General features: G+C 51.5%; 1 protein-coding gene and 1 pseudogene across 2 annotated transcripts; both read right to left on the bottom strand.

Moving 5' to 3' along the window:
- Positions 1 to 869: 869 nt before the first annotated feature.
- LOC309656000 (alpha-1-antitrypsin pseudogene) lies at positions 870 to 26,461 on the bottom strand (annotated as a pseudogene). Its single transcript, XR_014268819.1, has 5 exons — positions 26,405 to 26,461; positions 5,213 to 5,815; positions 3,528 to 3,705; positions 1,581 to 2,338; positions 870 to 1,517 (listed from the first exon to the last, which is right to left on the bottom strand). The product of XR_014268819.1 is annotated as an alpha-1-antitrypsin pseudogene (transcript).
- Positions 15,555 to 24,509, bottom strand: LOC309654778 (alpha-1-antitrypsin-like). Its single transcript, XM_082449209.1, has 5 exons — positions 24,401 to 24,509; positions 18,742 to 19,400; positions 17,807 to 18,077; positions 16,698 to 16,845; positions 15,555 to 15,826 (listed from the first exon to the last, which is right to left on the bottom strand). The coding sequence occupies exons 2-5, from the start codon at positions 19,394 to 19,396 to the stop codon at positions 15,635 to 15,637; spliced, it is 1,266 nt and encodes a 421-aa protein (XP_082305335.1). The 5' UTR covers positions 19,397 to 19,400; positions 24,401 to 24,509; the 3' UTR covers positions 15,555 to 15,634.
- Positions 26,462 to 26,944: the final 483 nt, after the last annotated feature.

The following is a 26,944-nucleotide window of genomic DNA, read 5'->3' as shown; positions in this document are numbered from 1 at the left end:
CTGTTTTGTGGTCTGCCTGGCTTAGCCTTGCCTTACTCTTGCCCTCTGCCTACCACTCTCCTACCAAAATCTAATCAATTAATTGTCTCCACCTGCCTCCAGAGTGGTCCGTCTCTGTCACTGTTGGATTTCCATATCTGTAAAATAAATTGTGGGCTTCAGCCAACATTTTATCCTTGCCTGGTGCAGTGCCTGGACAGTGTAAATATGTAATAAATATTAAGTGGATACATGAAAGATTGCTGTGACCTGAATTCCACGCATATCCTGTGGATGTGAAGAGAGACTAAGAGACAAGAAGGTGAGAGATTTACATGTCACACACAAGCTTGGGCCAGGTCAGTCATTCTTTAATGTCATCTAAGGAGGGGACCTGGTCTGGGAATGGAAGGCTGAACCCAGAGAGGAAGTTATTTTTGCATGGGATTCACCACCTTTCCCATGAAGAGGGGAATGTTGGTGTTTTCATCCTTGATGATGATTAGGAAGGGCATGTTGAAGTTGATGGTCAGATGCTCAGACCAGGCACTCTCTTCTGAGAGGGTGGCTCCAGCATGTTCTGTCCCATTCTCACTGATGCTCATCACAGCCTCATGAATGGCCTGGAGGGGAGAGAGGACAGAGACCTGTTTGAGACAGAGACAGGCTGCACCCTTCCCCAACCCAGACCTGGAGCTAAGGCCCAATGTGGTGAGAGCTGTCCTGGGGCTAAAGGAAGAGCTCTCTCCAGAGGATTTGAAATAAAGAACCACAAGATTCACAACTGAATCAACATGGCATAGTGGAATGAACATGACTTTCCATCACAAGGATCTGGGTCCAAATCCAATTTTCCCCACTAACTCATTGTGTCACTAAGGAGAAAACTATTCTTTTTTTTTTTTTAACATCATTATTGGAGTATAATTGCTTTACAATGGTGTGTTAGTTTCTTCTGTATAACAAAGTGAATCAGCTATACATAAACATATATCCCCATATCTCCTCCAAGACTATTCTTTTTGAAACCTCAGTTTCCTAAATAGGAAAATCAGACCCGAGGGATAGGATGACCCAGGGCCACTATGGTGCTGCATGTGAGGAACTTGACTTAGTGTAGGTGCTCAATAAATGTGTGTGAAGGTCCCCATAGAAGTGCACAAGTGTGTGCATGTGTGACAGGTGCGCATTTGTGTGTGAGTGTTTGAATAAGGACAACAAGAATCAAGATCTTTATCTGGTAATTGTAAGCCTCCATCAACTGGTCACACCTACTTACCCAACCCCATCCCACACTCTTATTCTTAACCCTTCCCTCGCTGGGGAACTGGTCCCTTCTCTGTGCTTCAACACCATACTCATGCCTCTCTCATTGCCTGTCCTGTCCTTCCCCATCCCCGTCCTCCCCTCCCTGCAGGAGACACACAAGGCTTGGCTCTCAAGGCTTTTGTCTGACCCACGAGGGGACCCTCACCTCTTCCTGACCAGCCTCCTCAATGTCCCTGGGAAGCAACCCACCACCTTGGGAGGTAGATTTTCTTGTACTTTGTCTCCTTGGCTCCTCACTTGTTTGTAGACCAGATTCTAAATTCCTTGGGGACCAGGGCTTTGATGGGGACCTTCACATGCCTCATCCCCACCCAGGCACTCAGCTTACAGTCAGTCACTGAACTGCATTTGTTTCTCTGGGCACCTGTAACTCTCCTGCGTAAATGGCATCTTTGGTCGAAATCACTCTGTAACTCAGACTCAGTGATTCACCAGTAGCTCCTGGTGTCACAGGCGCAGGGCCAAAGGTCCTTTGCAATCCCTGAGCCTAAGCCTCTTTCTGTAAATAGGGGTTTATCAGGACCCAAAGAAGGGAAGTCCCCGGCCAAGGATGAGACAGAGGGTGAGTGACACAACCTCAGAGGAGGTCCTTAAATAAAATGCACCAAGCATGTGAGGTCACCTCTTCCCCTCCATCATCCGACCACATTGCAATCTTGGTGGAGTGATAGCATTCCTCAGGGACCTCAGTCTGCAGGTGTGCCTGTGTCCCTCTGTCCCTTCCTCAGCCTCACCCTTGAGCTGCAGCCCCCGTGCACATTCTGACCTACAGAGGTCAAGGAGACATTCACCTTGGACAGCTTCAGAGGCACTTCCTCAGTGATCCCTGAGAGGTCAGCCCCGTTGCTGAAGACCTTGTGATGCCCAGTTTGCCAAGGACAGTTTTGAGATCGTAGGTTCCAGAAATGGACAGTTTGGGCAAATGTAAATTGACAAACCTGTCAAAATGGTTAGAACACAAAGGACTTTTACAGGATTGAAATATTTCCTTTTCTGGTTGTTCCTCCCACTTGGCGCCCTGTCCCCCTGCCCATGCAAGGATGTGAGGTCAGCCCTGGTTTATTCTACTTTTAGTTCCTCTACACGTGGGGTCAGAGAATGTTAGAATCACAGGGATCCTCTTGTCCTGCAAAGCCTCTCAAATGCCACCTCCTCTGATAAGGCCTCCTGTGGGATCCAGGGTGTTCTCTGGAAGGACTGTGCACACTGCTTCCCTGCAGGGTTTGGTCACCCCCCAGACTGAGACTCCTCCGGGGCCAGGATCCCGGAGGACCATGGGGTGTGGTGGCAGGTCCTGAGTGACATCTGTTCCATGAATGAGTGACTGCACAGGACTGGAGCTCAGCTCTAGTTTTCGCTGGGGACAAGGTGTGGCCCCGAGCAGGGTCTGACTGGCTCTCAGGCTCTGTTTGACCTGTTCTAGACCAGTTCCTCCTGTTCTCTGCTCTCAGCCTCGGGTGCAGGGAACGTGGGCGTGGGTGGAGCGGGGAAGAGGTATTAAAACTTCTATTCGCTTTTTAACCTAATACTTCTCTGTATTGTCATGTTTGCTTTATATTGTATGTAATAAAATAGCTCATCCTGGCATAGGCATATTTACAAATACAGAGACATGCACTAATTTGGGGTGCATGACGGGGACCTGGTCAAACCACCCTCATCTAGTGACAGAGGATCCAGAACCAGCGTCAAATGTGTCCTGGAGTTTCCCGCTCTGGGCCTTTGCTTTTCCAGCCTCTCTGCGCAGGTTTTCCCCCCTCTTGCCGTCGACTTTCTGTCCTGAAACTCTACACTCAACTGCCACCTTTGCCAGGAAGCCCAGCTCTTCCTTCTGGGTTTGCCCACAACATGGGCTGGCGTTGCTCTCCCTGCACGGGGCACTGGCCACCGGGAAGGGGCAGTGTCCCGGCTGGGGAGGAGGTCCTCAGGGGCAGGACTTTCACTCCTCACCCCTGGGCACCGTCCCTCTAACAAAGCCCAGTCCGTGCTTCCTGAAAGCATGCTCTGTCTGGGAGCATAAGATTATGCACCCTCCCCGCCTTGGGCCAGGCCCAGTGGGGCAGCTCTTGGGTCAGCCCTGGCCTGGGAATCACCGTATCTCAAGGTATTTGAGGATTTTGGCAAGGTGCTTCTCAGAGAGCCCATCCCTCCAGCAGCTGCATCTTCCCCATGTTGGGCAGAAGCAGGAAGGCGGCCATTCTGCCCTGGTAGTGCTGTACCAACACCCAGCAGGAGAACTCATTGTCTTGGTACAGGTGGAACTGGAACATGCCCAGGTGGTTGATCACGGGCACCTTGACCGTGATCTTCTCATTCACATGGAAGTCTCCTGTTAGGAAGCGCTGAGCCTCGAATTTATCCTTCCCTTTGCCTGTAGAGGAGTAAGGTGCACAGCAGCTAGGAGTAGGAAAAGGTTTAGAAAAGTGTGCTAGAAAAAGGAGCCCTGAGGCCCCCTGGTGAGATGCTCGTCTCTGAGCCTCAGCTTTGCCCTCTGTAAATTGGGGCAAAAATGAAATCGTCAGGCTCCTGGAGGGCTTTGTGAAGATAATTTGAGGCTAGAGGAGGATCCAGAGTTTCTGTATTGCAGAGGCTAAATGGCATCAACCTGGGTGGGCAGAACAAACATTTTTACTTAGATTTGATGTTTATTTAATGCATGGTCTGAGGCTGAAAATTATTGGGAGTGGTTGGTCATACTGGGCACCTCCCATCTGAGTCTTCCTGCCCCTTGATAATTGGTGCTTCTTATTATTCAGGGAAATCACTCTTGTTCCTACTCTAATGGCCTTTCCCTGGACCAACATGTGAAATGCAGATGCCTGGGAAGTGCCCCCTCTGCTCTACCAAGAGAACGTCACCATCCTGCTAAGACAGGTTGCCTCGGGGACCCCAGGGCCCAATTTTCCCATTTGTTGGGAGGAAGAGAGTGAGGCTGGGGAGGGGACGAGAGCCACGTGAAGTCCCACGGCAGAGCTGGGACCTGGGATGTGCTCACTCCAGCCTCTACGCTCTCCATCACACTTTTCTCTCTCTAGAGCAAGGGGCCAATGGTGTGAAGGAGGCAACCCCTGGCCTTGACTCTCACCTCCCCTACCCTAGGCTATCTCCATGGACTGTTTAAACTGTCTTAGAATGCCCTCTGGGGCCCACAGGTCCTGACATTCTCATCACTCAGAGGGAGGAAGGGAGGCTGGGATTCAAGTTTAGTTGAGCACCTACTATGTGAGCGTATAGTCCCATGTTCTTTGTAACTTATTTTTTCTTTCTAAAATTCTGACAAGAAGGGCATTATTATGTCCATATTACAGGTAGGAAACTAGAACCTCAAAGAGGTAAAATGACTTGCCCATAGTCAAACAACAGCTAATAGGTCATAGAGGCAGGATGTGAGCTCTGGTCTTTCAGTCTCCAAAGCTGTCACTATTTCCACTACACGAAAGCTGTCAGAAGTGTCTTCTGTGAAATCCTATTCCCTTCATATGCTCCACCAAAATTTGTTTTTATGGCTCTCTATTTTGGGATACTGCATATTTTGCCTCTCTCCCTGGTAGGGATTTACAATGCACATTAGGACATTTAAGGCTCTGAAAAGTCTTGCAGAGAAATGATGATTTGACTATTTAACCCACTATTTCCTAACCTTATTTGATCATGCAAAGTCTTTATTTATTTATTTTTTGGCCGTGCTGCATGGCATGCAAGATCTTAGTTCCCTGACCAGGGATAGAACCCATGCCCCCTGCAGTGGAAGTGCAGAGTCCTAACCACTGGACCATCAGGGAATTCTTCATGCAAAGTCTTTTAATGGTTGTGTGTAGAAAATTGAATAACTGAGATCCATAGCTACATTCCATCCACTGCCAAGGAAAATCTAAAGAACTAGTTCAGGCTAGTTGTACAACCTTAACCTTCAAAAATTATGTAGTTCACCAGAGCAAGAGCCGTGTCTTCATCAAGCTCTTTGACCAAATCCACAATTATTCCTTGAGTTCTTATCTTTATTTGATGGTTGATCTCTTTCTTGACCTCTTTGATGTTCCTGAAGTTGATGGAGAGGGCTTTTGAGTGGTACAGCTTCTTGACATTGTACAAAAACTCAGGCTTTTGCTTCAGATTCTTATCAATGATTAGCATAGTGCTGGTGGTCAGCTGGAACTGATTGTTTGGCTGCTTAAGGGTTTCAAGGAGACTCCCTAAGCCTTTGTGGATATCAGCCTTAGGCACCTTCTTAAACTTGAAGCCTATGCCCTTCAGGATGTGGGTGTAAGTATCATCTTTGTTTCCCAGGGAGAACATCGCAAAGGCTATAGCGATGCTCACTGGGGAGAAAATGATTTTGTTGTTGGACTGACGGGCCAGTTCATGGTACAGGCTGAAGGCGAAGCTGGAGAAGTGTGGGAGATCGTAGTGATAAATATCAGGGCTGGACTGACGCCTGGCGCCAGGGACTTGACTGCACAGGCCTGCCAGCAGGAGGAGGCCCCACGTGATGGAGGATGCCATTGTCCTGCAAGAGAGAGAAGGGTACCACACCCGGGTCAGGCCACACGATGAGTCCCTCGGCCACCAACTGACGCCATGTCAAAGCAACCACAGTTTATCGAGCATCTATGTGCCAAGCACTTTCCTACATCAGCATCATTGAAAGACTCAGAACAACAGCAAAGACTTTATGGCAATTACCATACACCAAGTTCTGTTCTAAGCACTTTACTGTCTTATCTCATTGCATTCTGGCAACAGTCCTGTGAGGTAGGTCAGGCGACAATCCTGGGCTTACAGATGAGGAGACCAAGCTCCTAGAGGTTAAGTCACTTGTCCAAGGTTCCAGAGCAGTAAAGTAGCAGGACCAGAATCACACCCCCAGGTAGTCTGGGTCTGGAGTTCACGCTCTCGATGGTTCCACTAACATCTGCCATGACCCCGAGGTGTAAGTGCCACAGCCCCTACTTTGCAAAAGAGGAAACTGAGGCACCGGAAGTAGATGACTGCCCAGGAAGTGGGCCAGATCGGGCTTAGGGAATGATTGGATCTGGAACAGCCCTAGGAGGACTTCCGCTGAACCCTGGTTTTTAATGGACAGAGAGGCTGCTGCCCAGGGTGGGAAGGATCTCGCCCAGTGACACCCAGCCAGAACACAGAAGAGCTTGCCTGATTCAGGCCCAGATTCTCCCTAACTCCACACACTTCCTCCATCTCCTTTTTCTTGAAATTACTACAGCTCTCACTTTATAGGCCACTTGAGCCTGGAGTTGATTATCATCTGATTCTATAGTTTTCTAGGCCTGGAGAAGGCTGTTGAATTAGAGCACATGAGAACACTCAACCTCACGGCACTCACAGACATTTGTCTCGTGGAGTGTTTTGTTATCTTCATTTTGCAGGATGTGAAACGTGAAGCTCGGAGAGGGTCATTAACTTGCTCGAGGCCGCATAGCTGGCCAAGCAGAGCCAAGACAGACAGGCCTCTGTGCTTCTGGCCCGGTGTTCTGTGTCCAGGGGGCTGTTCATCTGATAACCACCTCCTGGAGTGGGAGCTTGGCTGCTTCTAAGGGCTGGGCACAGAGGGAGTCAGGGGTCTCAAGCGCAGTACTGTTTCTGGGCTGGAAAGTTCTATGCTGTGCTGCCCTGTGCATTGTTGGGTGTTTAGCAGCATCCTGGATAAAACTAGACCCCAGTAGCCCCTCCCCACCCCCTGGTGTGACAATAAAAAATTGTCCAGGCATTGCCCAGGGTCCCCCAGGGCCAAAGCACCCTTGTGGAGCTCCCATGTTGAAGGAGGAAGGGCTCAGAGCACGAGACCCACTTGGGAGGCCTCCTTCTTCCTGGTTGACCAGACTTTTCTCATTTCGGAAGGGGTTTGGGTCAAGTGATTCCCATTGGAGTTTGCTCACTGGGGCCAAAGAGTTTAATGGACTCAGTCATTTTGGGGTGTTCATTCCTCTTGGGTGGGGACCTTGTCAAGGGACCCCAGGATTCTGCTGTGGTAAGTTGTGCGAGGCCTTCAGGAGACCACAGAAAAATCTCTTTAGCTGTCAGCTTGGGAGCTCAGATGCCTCTGTGGTCCTTTGGCTACCAGGAGCTTGATGACCAGCACCTTTAAGAGGCTTAATGACAACAGCCCCTGAGTATCAGGGCCGCTCCAGCTAGACACTCACATGCAGCCTCAGCCCCGAAAAGCCTTTCTTGAGCTCTCGGGGGGGAAGGGGACGGTGGGTTTTGCCAACTAAAGCTTTTAGGATCAGTGAGGGGCCAGCAGATAGAAGACGGGGCCGTGAACCCAGATAAGAAAGGGGAGGAGGTGACAGAAAAGCTAGCAGGGTTATCTGAGGAGTTAATGAATACACCTCAACCTTTCAGAGGAGCAGTTCCAACAATGAGGTCAAGGCCAGGGGTCCACTGGGGAGCAGAGGGGGAGACCTTGGGCTGGCCTCTGAAAATCTGGGGGACAGGCCATCACCGGGGATCAGATTTCTCCAGCAAGATAGTTAAGTGCTGGGGCATGGAAACTACCAGGCCAGGCCAAAGACTCTGGCTCTGGCTGGAAGTGAAAAGAACAAGGTAAGAAAGGAGAATCTTCTCAATAAAAAAAAAAATAAAGAAATAAACAACAAAGAAAAAGGAAATAATAGTATCTACCTCAAAACAGAAACAAAAACAAACAAGCAGACGAAAAAAAAAAAAGAGGGAAAGATCCTGAGGCAGAGAAGCATTTTAGAGAATGGGGCACGGGCTGCAGTCCCTCCAAGGGGCCTGGTTCCTGCCTTCTACAGGGGGGGAGACGCACAGGTGAAGACCACCAAGGCCACGGGGTTATGTCCAAGCCTGGGGAGGGTGGGAGAAGGAGAAAGATAACCCCGAAGCAGCCCTGCCCACCAGCCTGTATTATTATAGGGGCCTCCTGTGTGCTGGGACCTTTTTTTTTTTTTTCTTTCAGTTAAATATTCAGCTATATTTTCTTCAGGTTGTGGCTACACTTTTTGCCTTTAACTATTTTATAACATTTACTTCCTTCCCCCCCCAACTTTATTGAGATTTAATTGATTTATATCATTATGTAAGTTTAAGGTGTACAATGATATTTGGGATTAACATATACACACTACAGTACATAAAATAGATAATCAACCAAGACCTACAGTATAGCACAGGGAACTCTACTCAGTCTTCTGTAATAACCTATATGGGAAAAGAATCTGAAGAAGAATGGGGGTGGTTTGAATGATGTTGTTCTATCCTCCCCACCGACTGTGCTGGGCAGAACAGCAAAGGCTCGACTGCCCGCCTTCAAATCCTGACCCTGCAAATCGGAGCCAAACCTGCCTGTGCCTCAGTTTCCTCCTCTGTCAAGGTGGCCCGGCCTCACGCACCCGTGTCAGCTCAGGACAGGGCTGATGGAGAGCTACTCACTCAGTGCATGGAAACGTCTTCTTCCTCTGGGAGGCTCACTGGGCCGGACTCACCCCACAGGCTGTATCACACTGGCACATGCCTTCGCCTACTTATAGGGCAGTCTCAGGGCACTGGAATGCTCAGTCCTATGGGGCCCTAACCCCCACACCCTGAAGGAAATAAGCCTGGGGAGCCTCCAGAGCTCAGCCAGTGCCTGATATCACCTGAGGGCCTCGCTGTTCTTCCCTGAAGTGGTCTAGTCCAGCGGAACCGGCAGGTACAAGGCCACCTGGGAGGATGGGGTGATGGGAGGCTTGTGACCATGGAAGACCAAGGATTCATCTCTCCTTGAGACTCGTCTCCCAGAGTTATTGAGAGGACTGATTAAAATCTGTCCAGAGCCTAGAACTGTGCCTGATGAATGGTTGACCTTCTTTTTTGTTTTTTTAATTTCTTATTTATTTATTTATTTATTTTTGGCCACGCCATGCGGCATGTGGGACCTTAATTCCCTGACCAGGGATCAAATCTGCGCCCCCTGCAGTAGAAGCACGGAGTCCTAACCACTGGACCACCAGGGAAGTACCCCATGGTTAAACTTCAGTAAATGTCAGCTGCCTGAAGTCACCGGGTTTGTCACTGCCAAGGTCCCAGCCCTAGGAAACCTCACACTAGGAGCTAGAGTCTGTGTTCTTTGGGCTCCAAAGCCCATTTTTCCAGGCACAGAAGGGAGATAACAGGCCAAGATAACAGGTGCCAAGACTCAGAGGAATCACATGAGAGAATGACATGGGACCATCCTGATGGAGTTAGAATATTGAAGAATGTCAGGACCTCAAGCGACCTTAATGCTCACATTTTTGCTGGTGATAAAACAGAGGCTCGCAGAGGGGAGGTGATCTCTCTAGCTCCTGGGGCACGTGAGTGGTAGAGCTGAGAGACAAGATCAAGTGAGGGGAAGCTAGTCCCCAAAATATTACTTTTGGAATCTGCAGTCTTGATTAATGTTTAATATTTGGTAAGAACCAGCACTAAAAAAAGACACTTTGCACAATCATCCAAAGAAGGAAACGAGTGAGTTAGGTCTCGTTATCCCCATTTTGCAGGAATGGAAACTGAGGCACACAGAGATCAAATGGCCTGCTCAGTGTTTCACGTTCATTAGAAGGCTGATTTGGGATTGCTGGATTCTCTTTACTTTGTTTATACTGCTGTTAGCATTTTCGTCCTAACATTGCTGAAAGTCACCTCAGAACTAAAGGAAATTGCAACGATAATATTGATAATACTCAGACCATATTTCAAGGCTATTGACGTCTGAGGACTAAAGAAAAAAATCATTTTTTAAAAACTTAATATGTATTTCTAACTTGCTCTGGTCACTGTGCTCTTTGTGAAAGTCACACCGTGACATTAAAAAAAATTCTCATGGCTCTGGTTTCTCATTATATGATGTTCCCGTTGTTCTTAGATAACCAAAGTGATACCTAATAGCAAGGAAGCACCTGACCATGGAAAGGCAGCTTTGCCTTCTGAGAGCAAATGTCCTGGTAATTACCTGACAGCTCCACCTGGGTCAGGCCCTCCCCTGTGGGACTGACCTGCTGGTACCCTGTCTCACGTGACTCAGCCCCACATCCCCCAAATTTCCTGGCATGTGCTCACCACCGCACCTGGGCTGTCTTTCCCTGGCATTTACTTAGTACCCCTTTCTGGCACCTTCTAGTGTGGTTCGCTCCTGAGGGTTGCTCTTCAGCCTTCCTTTTCAGTCTTAGTCATCACTTCAGGCTTGCTTCTTAGGTGAAGACTTCTTTGAGTGCAATTTCTCGAATTCTAGTTGTATTAGTTAGAATGGGCCGGGTTCCGCTGCAGTAACAAACAAGCTCAGAACCTCAAGGGCTTAACATGGCCAAGGTGATATCTCATTCACTCTATGTGTCTCCTGTGGGACATATGCAGGGGCTCTGCCCATCACGGCAAAACTGGGACCAGGCTGCAGGAGGCTCCAAGTTCCTGCTTTAGTTCTTCCGACTCTAGTTCCTTTGCTTGTTCCTTATGTAACCATTGCTACAGCAAGCAGGGCACCAACAGCACCCGTCACAAGACGACAGCTACCATCAGAGTGCCTGCTATCGGCGTCGTTCAAGCTTTATTGAACATCCTTATCCTTCCTGCCCAAGTGCCAAACCAGTTGAGTGAAAGGACAAAAATAAGGCCTATGGGGACATATAGCACCTTTGTTTCTGATAAAGCTGATCTTGGAACATGGGGCTTATTTCTGTGGGACAGTGGGCTTCCAGAAACCTGCGCCTGAGTTAGACAGCTCGCACACCCAGAATTGTGAGACTGAGGCCAGGTCTCCCCATGGCCTGACACCCAGCCCACGGACAACTTCTGGGCTGCTCAGGCCCAAAACAAGAGCCATTATATTGATAGAAATGAGCCATTTCATAGAGTCCAGATGGAAACGCTGCAAAGTAGATACTCTTTTTCACTTTTTACAGATGAGGAAACCGAGGCACAGAGAGGTTGAGGAACTCTCCCAAAGGCACACAGGCGCTGTCTCCTAATATCTCTCATGTTATGCCAGAGTGAGTCTCATACCACCCTGGGCTTCTGGCTGTGTCCTCGCTGGGGAGGGAACCATCTTGGTGAGAGTACCTTTCTCTGACTTCTCCACCCAGGGGCACTTCTTTTGTTCTCCCACACTAGGCTCAGACTTCATCAGAAGCTGTCCTGGCAGGGCCTGGCTGTGAGGGAGGCTGCGTGCTCCGCCTGCCGCACTGAGTGTCAATACCCAACAAAGGACAGAAGCAGAAAGGCCCCAGCCTCTAAAGGAGCTCTCAAGCTGTCCACGTTGTTTGTGGATGTTTGTGGATCATTCCTAACGGCTCTGGAAGGGATCTGAAGGTGCACCATCACCACGCAGCCGGGCCTTTAATGATTCTGCACCCAGTTCCAGCGTGTGTGGGGTTTGCTCCACACCAAGCAATTCTCCAACCCCAGCTGGTTGTCTTACAATTCAATTCTGACACCATGTACCTGGGACCAGCATCAGCTACCACAGGTTAAGGGCTCAGTCCTGCAAGACTGCCCCACCCCGTCTTCAGACACCAATCTCAAATCCAGGATGTCACCTGTGCTTCTGACCCACAGGCTATAGATTGGAGGTTCCCATGATCTCCTTCCTTGGGTTCAATTGATTTGCTAGAGCTGCTCACAGAGCTCAGAGAAACCTTCTGTTTACTAGATTACCGGTTGATTAAAAAAGATTAACTCAGGAATAGCCAGATGGAAGACATGCGTAGGGCAAGGTATGGGAAAACTGAGTGGAGCTTCCGCGTCCCCTCCAAGCTCATCTCTCTCCCCAGTCTCCACGTGTTCACCAAGCCGGAGGCTCTCTAAACCCCATCCTTTTAGCTTTTTTGGAGGCTTTATTACATAGGCATGATTGATTAACTCACTGACCATTGGTGATTGAACTCAATCTCCAATCCCTCTTCCCCTCCTGGAGGTTAGAGGTTGGTTTCCCATGGCAACCAACCCCCATCTTTAGGGGACCTGGGGGCTTTCCAAAATCACCTCATTAACATAACAAAACCCACCTTTCTGGTGCTCATCACTTAGGAAAATCCAAGGGTTTTAGGATCTCTATGCCAGAACTGGGATGAAGACCATATATATATATATTTCTTCTTATTGATCATGATATCCCAGCCTCATTCATTACCCATTATCCACAGCCATAGACAAGTGTTTTTTGAGGGCGGGTCTCCTCCCCATCCCTGGGATATTGCAGACACCCAGTAAAAGTTTTCTTTTCCTTGTTGAACTAATGCCCACCCCACGGGCCTGTGGAGAGGATCAAGTGAGCTCCTGGGATGAAAATCAACATGTAATTAGTATCTCCCATTTCTGAATTAGTGTGCATGTGTGAGATGCCAGAAGTATCCCTGACCTTTGTCTTCATTTTATGAATGGATCTCAGATGACCCCACCAGTCAAGGCAGAGCTTGCACATAACCACAAAGGTTCATTTATTTATGCTTAAAATCGAATTGGTATGACTTTTTCCTGCAGACTGATAGGGGGGTGTAAATGTCCCTTCCACGTTGTCCCTGTCCGAGCCTGGAGCCTGCTTGTGTGTTTCCCTCTCATCTGTCTCAGAGCAGAGCTGGGTCCCTGCCTGGAGGGGCCAACTGACCTGGACCAGCCCAGAACCCCCAGCAGCTGTGCTTCAGCTGGTGCTAGGGCAGAGAGGTGGACCCCACGTGGACCGGGAGGTTGGCATTCTTCCTAAGGTCTGAGATGGATTGGGGAATATATGGCATTAGGGCAGCCCGGGCTGAAGTGTGAGGGACCTGCCTTCCAGGACTGTGCTGGGCAGGTCTCCCAACCGGCCATCTCCCAATCTGTACCTTGGGGATAACGATTCCCAGCTGGGTCCTTCAAGGACCGATTTTTGAGGGTCAGACCAGGCAGTGGATACATTTTGAAACTCTAAAGAACAGGTAAAGCCGAGGTTTATGGCTGTCCTGCCTGGTTTGTGGCACACTCTTGTCCTCCTTAGGACAAGGTTGCCCTGATGCGTTGCCCCCCCACCCCCCGCCCCAATGAATGGACCCTGTTGGTTCCCATATGAACCAAGGAAATCCCCTCTGGGGCTTGAAGTTTGAATTGGGGCTTTGCCAACCCGAGTCCAGACTAATGTAAGGACAGGCCATTCTTTGATGTGAAATGATGGTATCTTAGGTGAATTCCCTGGACTCTCAGGAATTCCCAGTGGCCTTTGCATCTGACCCTTTACTTCCCCGGAAGCCGGTGTTGGGGAGCATGCCGTGCTGCTTGCTCAAGGCTGTGAGCTTTTTAAACTCAAGTGGGAAGAGCTCTAGAAGATCCGGGGACTGTTTTTCTTGCAGAGGCATCCAGCACTCCTCACGCTTCGAGGAGGGATTTCTCTCTGCCTAAGTCCCACGTGGCCCATCTGGTGTGATGTGGTGAGGTTTGGAGGAACAAGGAGAGCCTCGGAAGCCAGCTCTGCCACTTACCATGACCTTGAACAAGACAGTCAGCCTCTCTGAGCCTCAGTTTCTTCATCTGTAGAACGTGCTGCATATAAGAGCAGAGCAGCTCCACTCCCAACATCACAATCCTCACAGCCATGAGGATTCAGTGAGAAAATGCTTGAACGGCCCCTCCCAGGGAGCCAGGCTTAGAGAAGGAGCTCATAAAGGCAGCAAATGTCGTCCCTTACACCAGCGCCCTCCTCTGCTGTCCTTTAAAATCCGTTTTAACACTCTGATGTGACCCTCACAGCAACTCAACATAGGTTTTGTAACCATGATGAGGATATTGAGGATCAGAGAGGTTTGGCAACTTCACTAAAGTCACACAGCAGGGAAGTGGCAGATTCTGAACTTGATCCAGGTCTTCAGACCCTCAGGTTTGGCATCATTCTAAGTGCTGGAAGATGTTTGTATCATTAATGGAATTTGTAGAAGTTGGAAGTCTCTAGGCAGAGAAAACTCAAGAGGATAGAGACTTATTTGGCAAACAGTCCAATTGTATCCATTGTGTTATGTGAAATTGCACAGATGTGGCCATTTTGACATAAACGGTGTAAATTTGACATGACTCAAGCCTGTTCTTTCGGTATACATTCATCCCAGTGAGAGGCTCGATGGTGATTACTGGATTTGTGTAGGATGGGGCGGTCCTTCCACGGGACAAGTGTATTTCCGCGAGAGTTCAGGGAGCTGGCTCCTTCAGGCTGGGCTCCAGCCAGGCCTCCTGACTGCAGCAGCCCTCCAGCAGGGGCTTGGAGGACCAGAGGGACTCACGTGGCCCTTAGTGAAAAGGTCTGTTCCTGGGACAGCCTCTGACTGTGGCCCAGGGAGCTGTGGTTTTCCTCCAAAGACCACAGGGAGGGCCCTGGGGTAGGGACAAGGCAAATGGAAATGTGGTCCCTGACACAGCTTAGCTAAGGGAGGGCAGGTGGGGCACGGGGGGTCTGCTCTACTTTCTCTCCTATAGCCAAGGAATCACTGTCGAGACTTTCCAGAGCCCTCTGTGTCACCTTGGCTGTGTGATTAGGGAAGACAAGAGGGCGTAGGGTAAGTGGCCTTGGGGGCCTGACATCCTGGGTGAGTCTGAGCAAGTGATACAGACCAAGACCTTCGCTTCACTGGGGAGATGAGACCTGCTTCTAGGAGTGGCACGTTTGAGGGTCTTGGAGCAGAGATGGAGTGACAAAGACAGAAGTATGTGCTCCCAGTCCAGCCCCATGGGAAAGGGTCCCTGGAAAAAGCAGCCAGAGCCTTTTGCAGGCAAGACCTGTGAGTGGTCAGGGCTCAAGCCTGGCTCAGGTGACAGTGTGGGACAAGAAGAGGACCTGGTCTTCTCCTTCTGCTGCTGGTGACGCGGCGGCCCAGCGTCCCCGTGTGAGCTGAGGGCTCTGGGAGCAGTGGCAGCCCTGCAGGGTGAGGGGCTCTCACCGGGGGTCGCAGTGAGCACCAGCGGGGGGTGGGGCGCTGAGCAGAGGACCTGGTGGACGCTGGGTGGAGGTGGGGCCCACGGGCTGGATTCCGAGCCTGTGCGATTTCCCCCTGGGGGTCCCAGAGGAGACTGGAAAGCCTGGAGGTTTTCCACTGTGACTGGGGAAGGGTCAGTAAGCTGTGGGTTTTAGCCTACATTTCATCCTGGCCTAGCACAGGGCTGGATGGTGTAAATGCTAGTAAACCCTAACGCAGTGCACACTTGAAAGATCACCATGGCCTGGATTTCACACACATCCTGGGGACTTAAAGAGAGACTCAGACGCAAGAGGATGAGGGATTTACACGCCACACACAAGCTTGGGCCGGGTCAGTCATTTTTTAATGCCATGGAGGAAGGGGACCTGGCCTGGAGGGGATAGCTGAACCCAGAGAGGCAGTTATTTTTGGGTGGGATTCACCACCTTTCCCACGAAGAGGGGAGCCTTGGTGCTTTGATCGTAGATGATGAAGAAGAAGGGTCTGTTGTACTCGACTTCCGGGGGAATTGACATGGGGATGGCTTCCATAATCGTGGTCCCCGCAGCTTCTGTCCCTTTCTCATCGATGGTCAGCACAGCCTTGTGCAGCGCCTGCAAAGGGGAGAGCACAGAGGTCCCATCTGAATGGAGACAGGCTGCCGGCCCCCAGCCAGGCCTGGGAGCAAGGCCCGAGGAGAGCCTCGCCCAGGGAGGGGTCCTCTCTGGCCTCTCTCATCGCCTGGCCTGTCCTTCCCCATCCCCGTTCTCCCTTCCCTGCAGGAGACACACAAGGCATGGCTCTCAAGGCTTTTGTCTGACCCATGAGGGGCCCCTCACCTCTTCGTGACCAGCCTCCTCAACATCCCTGGGAAGGAACCCACCACCTCGGGAGGTAGATTTTCTTGTACTTTGTCTCCTTGGCTCCTCACTTGTTTGTAGACCACATTCTAAACTCCTTGGGGACCAGGGCTTCTATGGGGACCTTCACACGCCTCATCCCCACCCAGGCACTCAGCTCACAGGCAGGCACTGAACTGCAGTTGTTTCTCTGGGCACCTGTAACTCTCCTGCGTAAATGGCATCTTTGGTCGAAATCACTCTGTAACTCAGACTCAGTGATTCACCAGTAGCTCCTGGTGTCACAGGCGCAGGGCCAAAGGTCCTTTGCAATCCCTGAGCCTAAACCTCTCTCTGTAAATAGGGGTTTATCGGGACCCAAAGAAGGGAAGTCCTCGGCCAAGGATGAGACAGAGGGTGAATGACACAACCTCAGAGGAGGTCCTTAAATAAAACGCACCAAGCATGTGAGGCCACCTCTTCCCCTCCATCATCCGACCACATTGCTGTCTTGGTGGAGTGACGGCATTCCTCAGGGACCTCAGTCTGCAGGTGTGCCTGTGTCCCTCTGTCCCTTCCTCAGCCTCACCCTTGAGCTGCAGCCCCCGTGCACATTCTGACCTACAGAGGTCAAGGACTCACTCACCTTGGACAGCTTCAGAGGCACTTCCTCAGTGATCCCTGAGAGGTCAGCGCCGTTGCTGAAGACCTTGGTGATGCCCAGTTTACCCAGGAGAGTTTTCAGATCGTAGGTTCCAGAAATGGACAGTTTGGGCAAGTGTAAATTGGCAGAACTGTCACGATGGTTAGAAAATAAAAAAGTTTCACAGAATTGAAAGTGTTTCTTTTTCTGGTTGTTCCTCCCACGTGGTCCCCTATCCCCCTGCCCATGCAAGGATGTGAGGTCAGCCCTGGTTTATTCTACTTTTAGTTCCTCTACACGTGGGGTCAGAGAATGTTAGAATCACAGGGATCCTCTTGTCCTGCAAAGCCTCTCAAATGCCACCTCCTCTGATAAGGCCTCCTGGGGGATCCAGGGTATCCTCTGGAAGGACTGTGCACACTGCTTCCCTGCAGGGTTTGGTCACCCCTCAGCCTGGGACTCCTCTGGACCGTGGAGCGCGGTAGCAGGTCCTGAGTGACATCTGTTCAGTGAGTGATGAGTACTTCTTTGTGTTTTTGTTTTATATTGTATGTAATAAAATAGCTCATCCAGGCATGGGCATATTTACAAATACAGAGACATGCACTAATTTGGGGTGCATGACGGGGACCAACCACACTCATCTAGTGACAGAGGACCCAGAACCGGCGTCAAACCTGTCCTGGACTTTCCCGCTCTGGGCCTTTGCTTTTCCAGCCTCTCTGCGCAGGTTTTCCCCCTGTCTTGCCGTGGACTTTCTGTCCTGAAACTCCACACTCGACTGCCACCTTTGCCAGGAAGCCCAGCTCTTCCTTCTGGGTTTGCCCACAACATGGGCTGGCGTTGCTCCCCCTGCACGGGGCACTGGCCACCGGGAAGGGGCAGTGTCCTGGCTGGGGAGGAGGTCCTCAGGGGCAGGACTTTCACTCCGCACCCCTGGGCACCGTCCCTCCCACGGAGCCCGGCTGGTACTACCTGCACGGACGCTGGCCTCTGTTGGAGGCACAAGGTCACGCACAGTGGTCATGGCCATGGGATGTGGGTCTACCCCCCACCTTCAGGCTGGACCTATTGTGGCAGCTCCTGGACTGGCCTGTGGTTTGGGAAGTCACCTTGTGTATCTCTTTTCCAGGACCTTGGCGAGAAGCTCCTTGGTGAGCTTGTCCTCCAGATGCTGCAGTTTCCCCTGGTCAGGCAGGATGAAGAGGGCGGTGGCGTTACCCACGTAGTCCATCAGCAGCACCCAGCTGGCGAGGTTGTCGCAGTAGTGGAGGTCATACATGCCCACGCGGTTCATCATGGGCACCTTCACGGTGGTCTCCTCGTCCACGTGGAAGTCCCTCTCTGTGGTGCGCTCTGCCTCAAAGGGCTTCTCCCATTTTCCTGGAGAGAAGGGACAGCGGACGTCAGCCAGGGGTGGGAGAAGGTTTAATAATGGTGGTAGAATAAAGGAGCCCTGAGCCTCCTGGTGAGATACTTCTCTCTGGGCCTCAGCTTCACCATCTGTAAAATGGGGCTAAAGCGAGCAATCAGTCTACAGAAAGGTATTCTGGGAGGATAATGCAAGACGGGAGTAGGATCCAAAATTTCAATTGTGTAGAGGCTAATAAGTGGTAGAGGAAGGATTTGAATCTTGGTCCTTCTGACTCCAAAGGTGTCACTGTTTCCTCTATACTCGAGTTGTCAGAAGCGTGTTCCAGGAAATCCTATTTCCTCTGTACACTCTGCCAAAATTTGTTTTTCTGGCTCTCTATTTTGGGAGACATTGCATATCATACACCCCTCCCAGGTAGGGATTTACAATGCACATTAGGACATTTAAGGTTCTGAAAAGTCCTGCAGAGATGATGATACTTTGACTGTTTACTCCATAGTTCCCTAACCCTATTTGATCGCAGAAAGTTTTAGTGGTCATGTGTGGAAAATTGGATAACACGTGCAGAGATGCATGGCTATATCCCATTCTGCACTGCCAGGAAAGTTAAGAACTGAGTGTTTGAGAATATTTTCGGGGTGTTTCTGTTTCAGGCTGGCTGTGCGGCCTTACCTTTAAAGAATATGTAATTCACCAGAGCAAAAACTGTGTCTTGGTCAAGATCATCTACCAAATCCACAATTTTTCCTTGGCTTCCCTTCTCTACATAATCGTTGATCTTTTTCTTGGCCTCTTCAGCATCCCTGAAGTTGATGGAGAAGGCTTCGGAGTGGTACAGGTTCTTGACATCCTCCAGAAACTTATTGACTAGCTTCGCGCTCTCGTTGATGAACAGGCCGTTGCCAGTGGTCAGCTGCAGCTGGTTGTCTGGCTGGTTGAGGGTGTGGAGAAGATGCTGGAAACCTTCGTGGATCTCAGCCTCTGTTCTTGCAGTGAGGTTGAAATCTAGGCCCTCCAGGATCTCGGTGTGAGTGTCACCCTTGGTCCCCAGGGAGAGCATCGCAAAGGCTGTGGCGATGCTCACTGGGGAGAAGAAGATGTTGGTGGCGTTGGACTCATGGGCCACTTGGCGGTACACAGTGAAGGCGAAGTCGACCAGGTTGGGGGCGATCTTGTGGCAGGCTGCTTCCTGGTGGTGCTCATGATCGTGCTGGGATGCATCTGTCTCCTGGACAGCGTGTCCCTGGAGACCCTCAGCCAAGGAGATGGGGACCAGGCAGCACAGGCCTGCCAGCAGGAGGAGGCCCCACGTGATGGAGGATGCCATTGTCCTGCAAGAGAGAGAAGGGTACCACACCCGGGTCAGGCCACACGATGAGTCCCTCGGCCACCGACTGACGCCATGTCAAAGCAACCACAGTATATCGAGCGTCTATGTGCCAAGCACCTTCCTACATCAGCATCACTGAAAGACTCAGAACAACAGCAAAGACTTTATGGCGATTACCATACACCAAGTTCCGTTCTAAACACTTTACTGTCTTATCTCACCGCATTCTGGTAACAGTCCTGTGAGGTAGGTCAGGCGACAATCTTGGGCTTACAGATGAGGAGACCAAGCTCCTAGAGGTTAAGTCACTTGTCCGAGGTTCCAGAGCAGTAAAGTAGCAGGACCAGAATCACACCCCCAGGTAGCCTGGGTCTGGAGTCCACGCTCTCGATGGTTCCACTAACATCTGCAATCACCCCGAGGTGTAAGTGCCACAGCCCCTACTTTGCAAAAGAGGAAACTGAGGCACCGGAAGTAGATGATTGCCCAGGAAGTGGGCCAGATCGGGCTCAGGGATGATTGGATCTGGAACAGCCCCAGGAAGAGTTCTACTGAACCCTCGTTTTTAATGGACAGAGAGGTTGCTGCCCAGATTGGGAAGGATCTTGCCCAATGACACCCAGCCAGAACACAGAAGAGCTGTGAGGGAACCCAGCTGGGAGGCTGCACCCCCTTAACACTCACAGTGAACCTCAGCCCCTAGTAGACTTTCCTGAGCTAGAGGGCTGCGCTCAGAGTGAGTCCATGGCCTCAGACGCAGGAATGGGCTGCAGTCAGCTTAGCTGCTCATCTTGCTCGCCACCTGTGTCCCAGCTCTGTGCTCAGCATGGATGTGGTGTTAGAGGTTCTGGTTCCTCCAGTCAAGTGGGGTTTGTTTGGCAGGGCAGGGGTGGGTAAGATTTGAAAAAGCATCCCTTTTCTGTTCAGACAGACCTGGGTTCTAATCCGGGTCTCTGTCACTACCAGCTGTGTGACTTTGGCCGAGTCATTTAGTCTCTCTGGCCCTCATTTTGTCACATGTAGAAAGTAAGATTGTTGGGAGAACTTAGTGAAATAAGTCTAGACACCGAGCCTTACACTGAAGGCATCTGAGAGAGATTACATTGAGGGGAGGCTGGTAGGGGTGCAAACTAGAAACCTTCCGAGGATGGCAGGGAGGGAGGTGAGTTCCATGGCTGGGGGGAGACAATAGGGAATGGCAAAACTTGTGGCTGACCCAGCAAGGTCAGGCTCTATCTAGTGATAGTCAAAGTCACTGTCACCCGCAGCAACACAGGGCCAGTTCCGCCCCACAGATCTCCCTCTACTCCATATAGATCCCAGCCTTGGGCCACTAGGCTGAGACCTCCTAAGTACAACCCGCTCTCTTCCCAGATGGAGAAACTGAGGTCCAAGCAGAGGAGAAGGGTGCGTCTGCTGCTAGCTATCAGTCATATAACTGAAACCATCACTTTAATAAAATACAAAGACAAAGGAGCCCTTGAACTTGGCATATGAGAACCTGAGGGGAAAAAGTTGGAAATAAGGAATGCTGGGTTTCATCTACCCCTTGGACTTTTAAAAGTTTCCTTCCAATGAAACAACAGGATGAAGCACAAAACTGGCTTCTTTCCACCACCTTTCTTTCTGGCCTTCAAACCTCTAACTTATCCAAATAGAGCAGACCACGCATTACGTAATACTTGTTTATATTTTTCTTAAACTAGCCAGTGGTTTTAGAGCTTATGATCGTGCTAAGATTAGTTCTGTATATTTCCATTGCCCTTGGATTTCTCTCTACTTCTCCACTGGATTTTGCTGTGGTCCTTCATGGTTTATGGAAACTCCCCATCTTTGCAGGGCGCAGAGATCATGAGGGATTTGGGCTTCTGCAGGGTGGGGCACTAAGTATGCTGAGTGGCCTCAGGGCCAGAGGCCGTGGCTTCTAGTCCTGACAGGGCCACTTCTGTCCACTTGGCCTTGCGCAAGCATCTTCTTGCCCTGGGGCCTCATTCTCACCAGCTGTATAAATCGAGGCGGTGGGGGGGGGATCTAAATGAGGTCCCTGTGTACCAACGCTGGATTTTTAATTAGAGGGGTATCTGGCTTTGGTGGCACAACATGGACTGAGACTTCCCATGGGGGATGGGATGCGGTGCCCTCCTGCTGAGAGGGTTGCTGGCCTTAGGAAGGCAACAAGACTGCTGTGGAGCTACAGCTGGGGTGAGCACATCCCCGGCCCCCACCCAGTCTATCTGCCAGGGGGTTACATCACCTACTCTGGCTTCCTCCTTTGACAGTAAACGGCCTGAGACCAGGAAAGGGTCAGGGCCTTGCCGAGGCCACACAGTGAGTCAGGGGCAAAGCTGGCTTGAGCAAGCCTTGGTTTTCCCACCACTCGAACTACAGATGGGACAGTATGTCACCAGGTCTCAGACCCTGTAAATGTCAGAGTTAGGTCCTGAGGACTCTGACATTGACCTTGAGCCCCTGTTGGCTTCATTTTGCCTCTCAGTCTGTTCCTTACAACTTCGGGGGCCTAAGACTTTTCTCTCCTCACCCTTCTATCAAAGGCAGCACCCCACACCCCCCAAATTCTAGTGCGGGAACCAAATGGAGATGAGAAAGTAAATGGTGACGTGCCCAGAGGTGTAGGGACCAAACTTTAAACCAACAGAATGAAGATGTCACAGTGACACTTCTGGAGTCTGGGGCAGGTCAGGGAGAGTCAAGTGAGCTGTCCCTTTGCCTCATCTCATGCCATTTCCCCCAGGACATAAAATGAGTGACCAAGAGCAACCTAGTGGGGTCCAGGGAAGTGACTGTGGCCTAAGGTCACAATCTGCTGACACCTGGCACTAAATAAGCTCAGGTGTGACCCAGCCCCGCCACTTACAGGCAAGTGGCCTTGGGCAAGTGACTTCACTTCTTTGAGCCTCGGCTTCCTGTAAAGTGGAGAAAAGGATCTCTTGAAGGGCAGATGTGAGGAACGAACAAGGTGATGGGTGGGTGGGCACCGAGCAGGTGTGGAAGGCCTCCCCGTACCTGAGCACAGGTAGGATTCAGGCTTGAGAATAGGCAGATTTCTTCCTGGCCGGTTGTCACACTACCCAGGACCAGAGAGGGAAATGCTGATCAGCAGATAATGGCCTCTGAGTTTGGAATATGTTCAATTCAATTCTCCAAGTCTGTATTTAATGCCTATTAGCTGCCAAACCCTATTCCAAGCAAATGCTATCACCAGCATTCTCTTCCTCCTCCTCATCACACTGAGTAAACAGCAGGCGTTTCCCATGCACTGTCTCATATTATTTCTTCATTTTATAGATGGAGAAATTGAGGACTACAGAAGTTAAGTAAATTACTGAAAAAAATCACAGAGCTGGTTGCTTACAGAACTGATTTTTTTTTTTGGCCATACCGCGCGGCCTGCGGGATCTTAGTTCCCTGACCAGGGATCAAACCCACGACCCCTGCAGTGGAAGCACGGAGTCTTAACCACTGGACCGGCAGGGAAGTCCCTACAGAACTGAATTTAATCCTAGGTATTTCGATTTCTGAATCTGGCATTTAACCCTTCTCTGTGTATAAAGCTGAAGGCAGAGGCCTTGGAACAGAAAACTCAGGTGGACTGGCTAAATGAAGAGAGGCGACATCACTTTGTGGCTAAGATCAGAGGCTACGAGGCCAGAATGCCCAAGTTCAATTCACTATCAGCTGTGTGACCTTGGACAAGTTACTCAGCCTCTTTGAATCTCAGTTTTCCAGAGATGATAAGGGTGTACTTACCCCATGGAGCTATTATGCAAATGAAATAGGTGCAAAGTGCCAAGAAATGCCTGGCATGCAGTCAGCTCTCAGGAGGCATCAGTCGTTACTGATACTGTGAATCTTTCAGAGCCCTCTCGGGGAGTCTGATTGCCTTGGCCTTGGTCATCTCTGTAGGCCCCATCTCCAAAAACCAATGATGGAAAAATCATATCCTTCCTAAACTCCAGAGATCAAGGCCAGTGGGAGTGGGGTGGGGTCAGGGGGACAAAGGTTATCTATCCTTTGCCCAAAAGGACAGAGAGGTTGAGCAACTTTCTAGGGTCACCCAGCATGAGAGGGGGCTCAAGGCCAGCCCAGGCTTCCCATTCTCCAGCTGGTGCCTGAGGCCAGAGGGAACCATGTTGGCAGTGGACCTGTGGTCGGGAGCGCGGATTCCGGAGCGAGGCGGCCTGAGCTTGAGCTTACATGGTGTGTGATTGGGAACAAGTGATGAACCTCCCCGTCCCGGACGTCCTCGTCTGTAAAAGGGGAGCGCCATGGTGACCACGTCAGAAGATTGCCATGAGGCTTCAGTAGAAGCTGCCTGGCCAGAGCGAGGGCTCAGGAATACAGCTCAAAGCCCCCCGATGACGGTGCCCGTCCCCAGCTTCCCATCTTCTGCTGCGTACGAGGATGCCCAGAGGCCCACAGTGCACAGGGGGGCCCAATTTGGTACCTCCAGGCTGAGACCTGGTGCGGTCCTGTTCTGGGCATTTCTGGAGAGGATGGAGGCCTGAGGAGCAGCTGAAACTCTGGGCTTCTGGTCTGGCTTGGCCTCCCTACCAGGTCCCTGCGTGAGCCTGGGCTCCGCACTGTCCCCCTCTGAGCCTTATCTTTCTCATCTGTAGAAGCGGAAAAAGATACACACCCGAGCGGTAGGGGAGGTGCTGAGACCTACAGAAGACAACCTACGGGAAAGACACAGAAGCTGTGCCAGCAGAAATGTACTCCTTCCTCGGTCCCGGGACGCCAGAGCCAGCCCCCCATTTCCACTTCTGCCCACAGAGGGCCAGTTTAATCACCGGAAGGTATTGGGGAGGCCCTGGACAGGCTTGGGGAGCAGGAAATGACCCCCAGGGCTGCTGTTACTATGACAACAGGAGGCCAAGCCCCAGCCCTCTCCATCCTCCTTGCAGCCCCAGGGCCTTCCCCGGGTAGCGCAGGGACCCGGAGGCCTCTCTGGAGGCTCTTGCCAGTGGAAGGCATACTTACGATTCACTGTCCCAGGTCGGGGCTGGTGACCACGGCTGGGGAGACAGAGCCCTGTCCTTGCCTGTATTTAAGCAGTGGATCCAGAGGGACGATGTGGGAGGCTGCTGGTGAATATTAACCAAGGTCACCCCAGTTATCAGAGGAGTAAACAGGGACTAAGTTCACTGACAGGACGCTAAGCCTCCTGCCCACGCTGCTCATATGTGCTCCTCCTGGGCGGCGTGCAGCCCTCTGTTCCGTATAACAAAGGGAGTCTTTGTGCCCGGCTCATAAACCACAGCATCTGTCTCCAAGCTGGCGGGGCATGTGACTCACACGCTTTGGGACAGCACGACTTTGCGGGCCGGTGCTCCCACTGGGGGGTTCTCAGTGGCTGCCCCCCTGGTAGCAAGAGCTACCATTTATAGAGCCACCTTGAAAGGCCCACTGCTGAAGATGCAGGGGGTGAAGTAGGTTATGAGTCCAATTGGCAGATGGGGAAACTGAGGCCCAGGGTGAAAGGCTGCTCATCCACTCAAAGTCACCAAGCCAGATACAAAACCTCTCTCGACTTCCCTGGAAAGAAAATGGGGCTTGACCGCTGTTGATACAGCCGCTTAAGGCTGGTATGGGTGGCCGTGGGCAGAGGCCGGGAGTCAGAGAGTAAATCTATGAAGAGCTGTGCAGCCTCAGGCAAGCTGCTCCATCTCTCTGAACCACGAGGTATTTTTGTTTGCATCGTAGGGCTTTGGCGGTCCCACTTCCTAGCACGGTTGTCAGTGATACACAAGATCACTTATGTAAAGCGCCGGGCACACACTAGGCTCTTGATTTTGGTCTGCACAGCCCTCTGTTCAGACCTCTCCAGGCTTCTCCGGGCAGGAAGAGGCTTAGTTCCTGGCCAGCCTCAGGCCCATGTCTGTTTCCACTGGGTGCGGCTTCTGGCAGACTAATGCGATCCACAGGCTGCCTGAATTTTCCTTGGGACTGTTGCTCCGTGCAGGAGCTACTGCAGGCTTTTGGGGGCACTGGTGGTGCTTGGGGGTGTTGGTGCAGGGTTGAGGCCAGTGGGGCCGTACTTGACCCTGATCCATTAAAAAACCCAAGGCAGTTGGCATCACACTGTGTGCACCGTCCCACGCCCCACTGGCAAGCAGTGGGTATTTTTGAGTTGAGTGGATATTTGTTGAGTCAGTGGACAAGCACGTCTTTGTCCTTCTCTCATTCCCCTGGTCCCAGCTGTGGGACTCCTCCAGGTGAATAGCCTGTAGGCTCCTCTAGCTCACAGGGTCAGACCAGGGAACCCAGAGCCCCCATTCATTGGCTGTGTGATCTCAGGCAAGCTGTTTAACCTCCCTGTGCCTCAGTTTCCCCATCTGTAAAATGGGGATGGTGACAGTTCCTACCTCGCTGGACTGCTGCGAGGATTAAATGCAGCAGTTTCAGGTAAGCTCAGGGCCCAGGGGCGCACGGTGAGCCCCCTGTGATGTTGGCATCCCCATGCCAGTGGGTCTCGCTGGTGTCATTCTGGGTGGGCGGGTGGGGGGGAGCCATCCAGGAGCTTCCCTCCAGGACTCCCTCATTCAGTACTGTCAGTTCCCCCTGTGAGGGGAGTATGTACCACCCCTCATATAGAAGCAGAAATGAGCTCAGGAAGGGGTGGACTCCCCGCTCCCATACCTCCCGACTCCCCGGTTCCACAGTCTGGCTTCAGAACCCTGACTCTTTCCCCTGAGCTGGCTGAAGGGCCATCTCTCCCAGGGCTCTACATCTGCCCACAGCTTGGAGGCCTAGGGTGTGGTGAGGTGAGACCTGCCCTCCGTACCTTCTGGGCATTTCTTCCCCTCTCCATGCCTCAGTTTCCGCATCTGTGCAATGGCCTCCTTCCACGCCCGGCTGCCCCTCCCAGCTCTCGCACTGAATGGGCGAAGGCAAGCACCCAGGCTGTCGCCAGGTGCGACAACCCTTTCAGCCCGGTGGCTTGGGGCTGGTGGGAAGGTGCCGCCCCCGCTCCAACCCCCCTACCTTCAATTCCCAGTTCCTGCAGTGGAAGGAACTCCTCCTCCCCCTGGGGCTCCTGGCTGTAGCGTGGAGGCTGTGTGCCCCTGAGTGCAGCGCCTGGGCTCTGCCAGCACAGGAGGAAGGAAGCTCTGGGTGACTCAGGCAGCAGGTCTGGGAGGGGCAGGGACCTAGGGCAGGAAGCTGCCTTGCGCAAAGCTGCCAGGAGCCGGGCAGATGACAGACTGCCCTTCACGGCCCAGGCAGTCCTGTGTGTCACCTGCTGTCCCTGCTGTGTCTGGCTGTGTGAGCCAGGATCACCCAGTTTCTTTGAGCCTCTGTAGGCGGGCTGGTAGCACCTGCCAGAAGAGATTAACGGAGATGACAGATGTCATCCTTTGGCCCAGAGCCTGGCATCAGGGTCCTGGCAGGTTTCCAGGGCCACCTGTAGAGAGACGAGGCCTGAGCCACCTCTGAAATGCACAAGAAGAGCCCCGCAGATATTGAGATGGGACTGTGTGTATGGGGGAGGTGTGCGTCACAGACCCTGGCTGTGGGATGAAGAGG

Source organism: Balaenoptera physalus, assembly GCF_965194825.1.
Source record: "Balaenoptera physalus genome assembly, chromosome: 2".
NCBI classification, from domain to species: domain Eukaryota; kingdom Metazoa; phylum Chordata; class Mammalia; order Artiodactyla; family Balaenopteridae; genus Balaenoptera; species Balaenoptera physalus.
Note: the sequence above shows the minus strand (reverse complement) of the source record. Positions and strands in the feature narration are given on the sequence as shown.

Excerpts from the sequence above, each read along its gene's own strand:
- LOC309654778 (XM_082449209.1), bottom strand. The coding sequence starts at position 19,396 with ATGGCATCCTCCATCACGTGGGGCCTCCTCCTGCTGGCAGGCCTGTGC. Across the intron at positions 16,846-17,806 it reads CTGGAAAAGAGATACACAAG|TTCTGCCAATTTACACTTGC; the intron begins GTGACTTCCCAA and ends CCATCGTGACAG. Across the intron at positions 15,827-16,697 it reads TGCCTCTGAAGCTGTCCAAG|GCGCTGCACAAGGCTGTGCT; the intron begins GTGAGTGAGTCC and ends TCCCCTTTGCAG.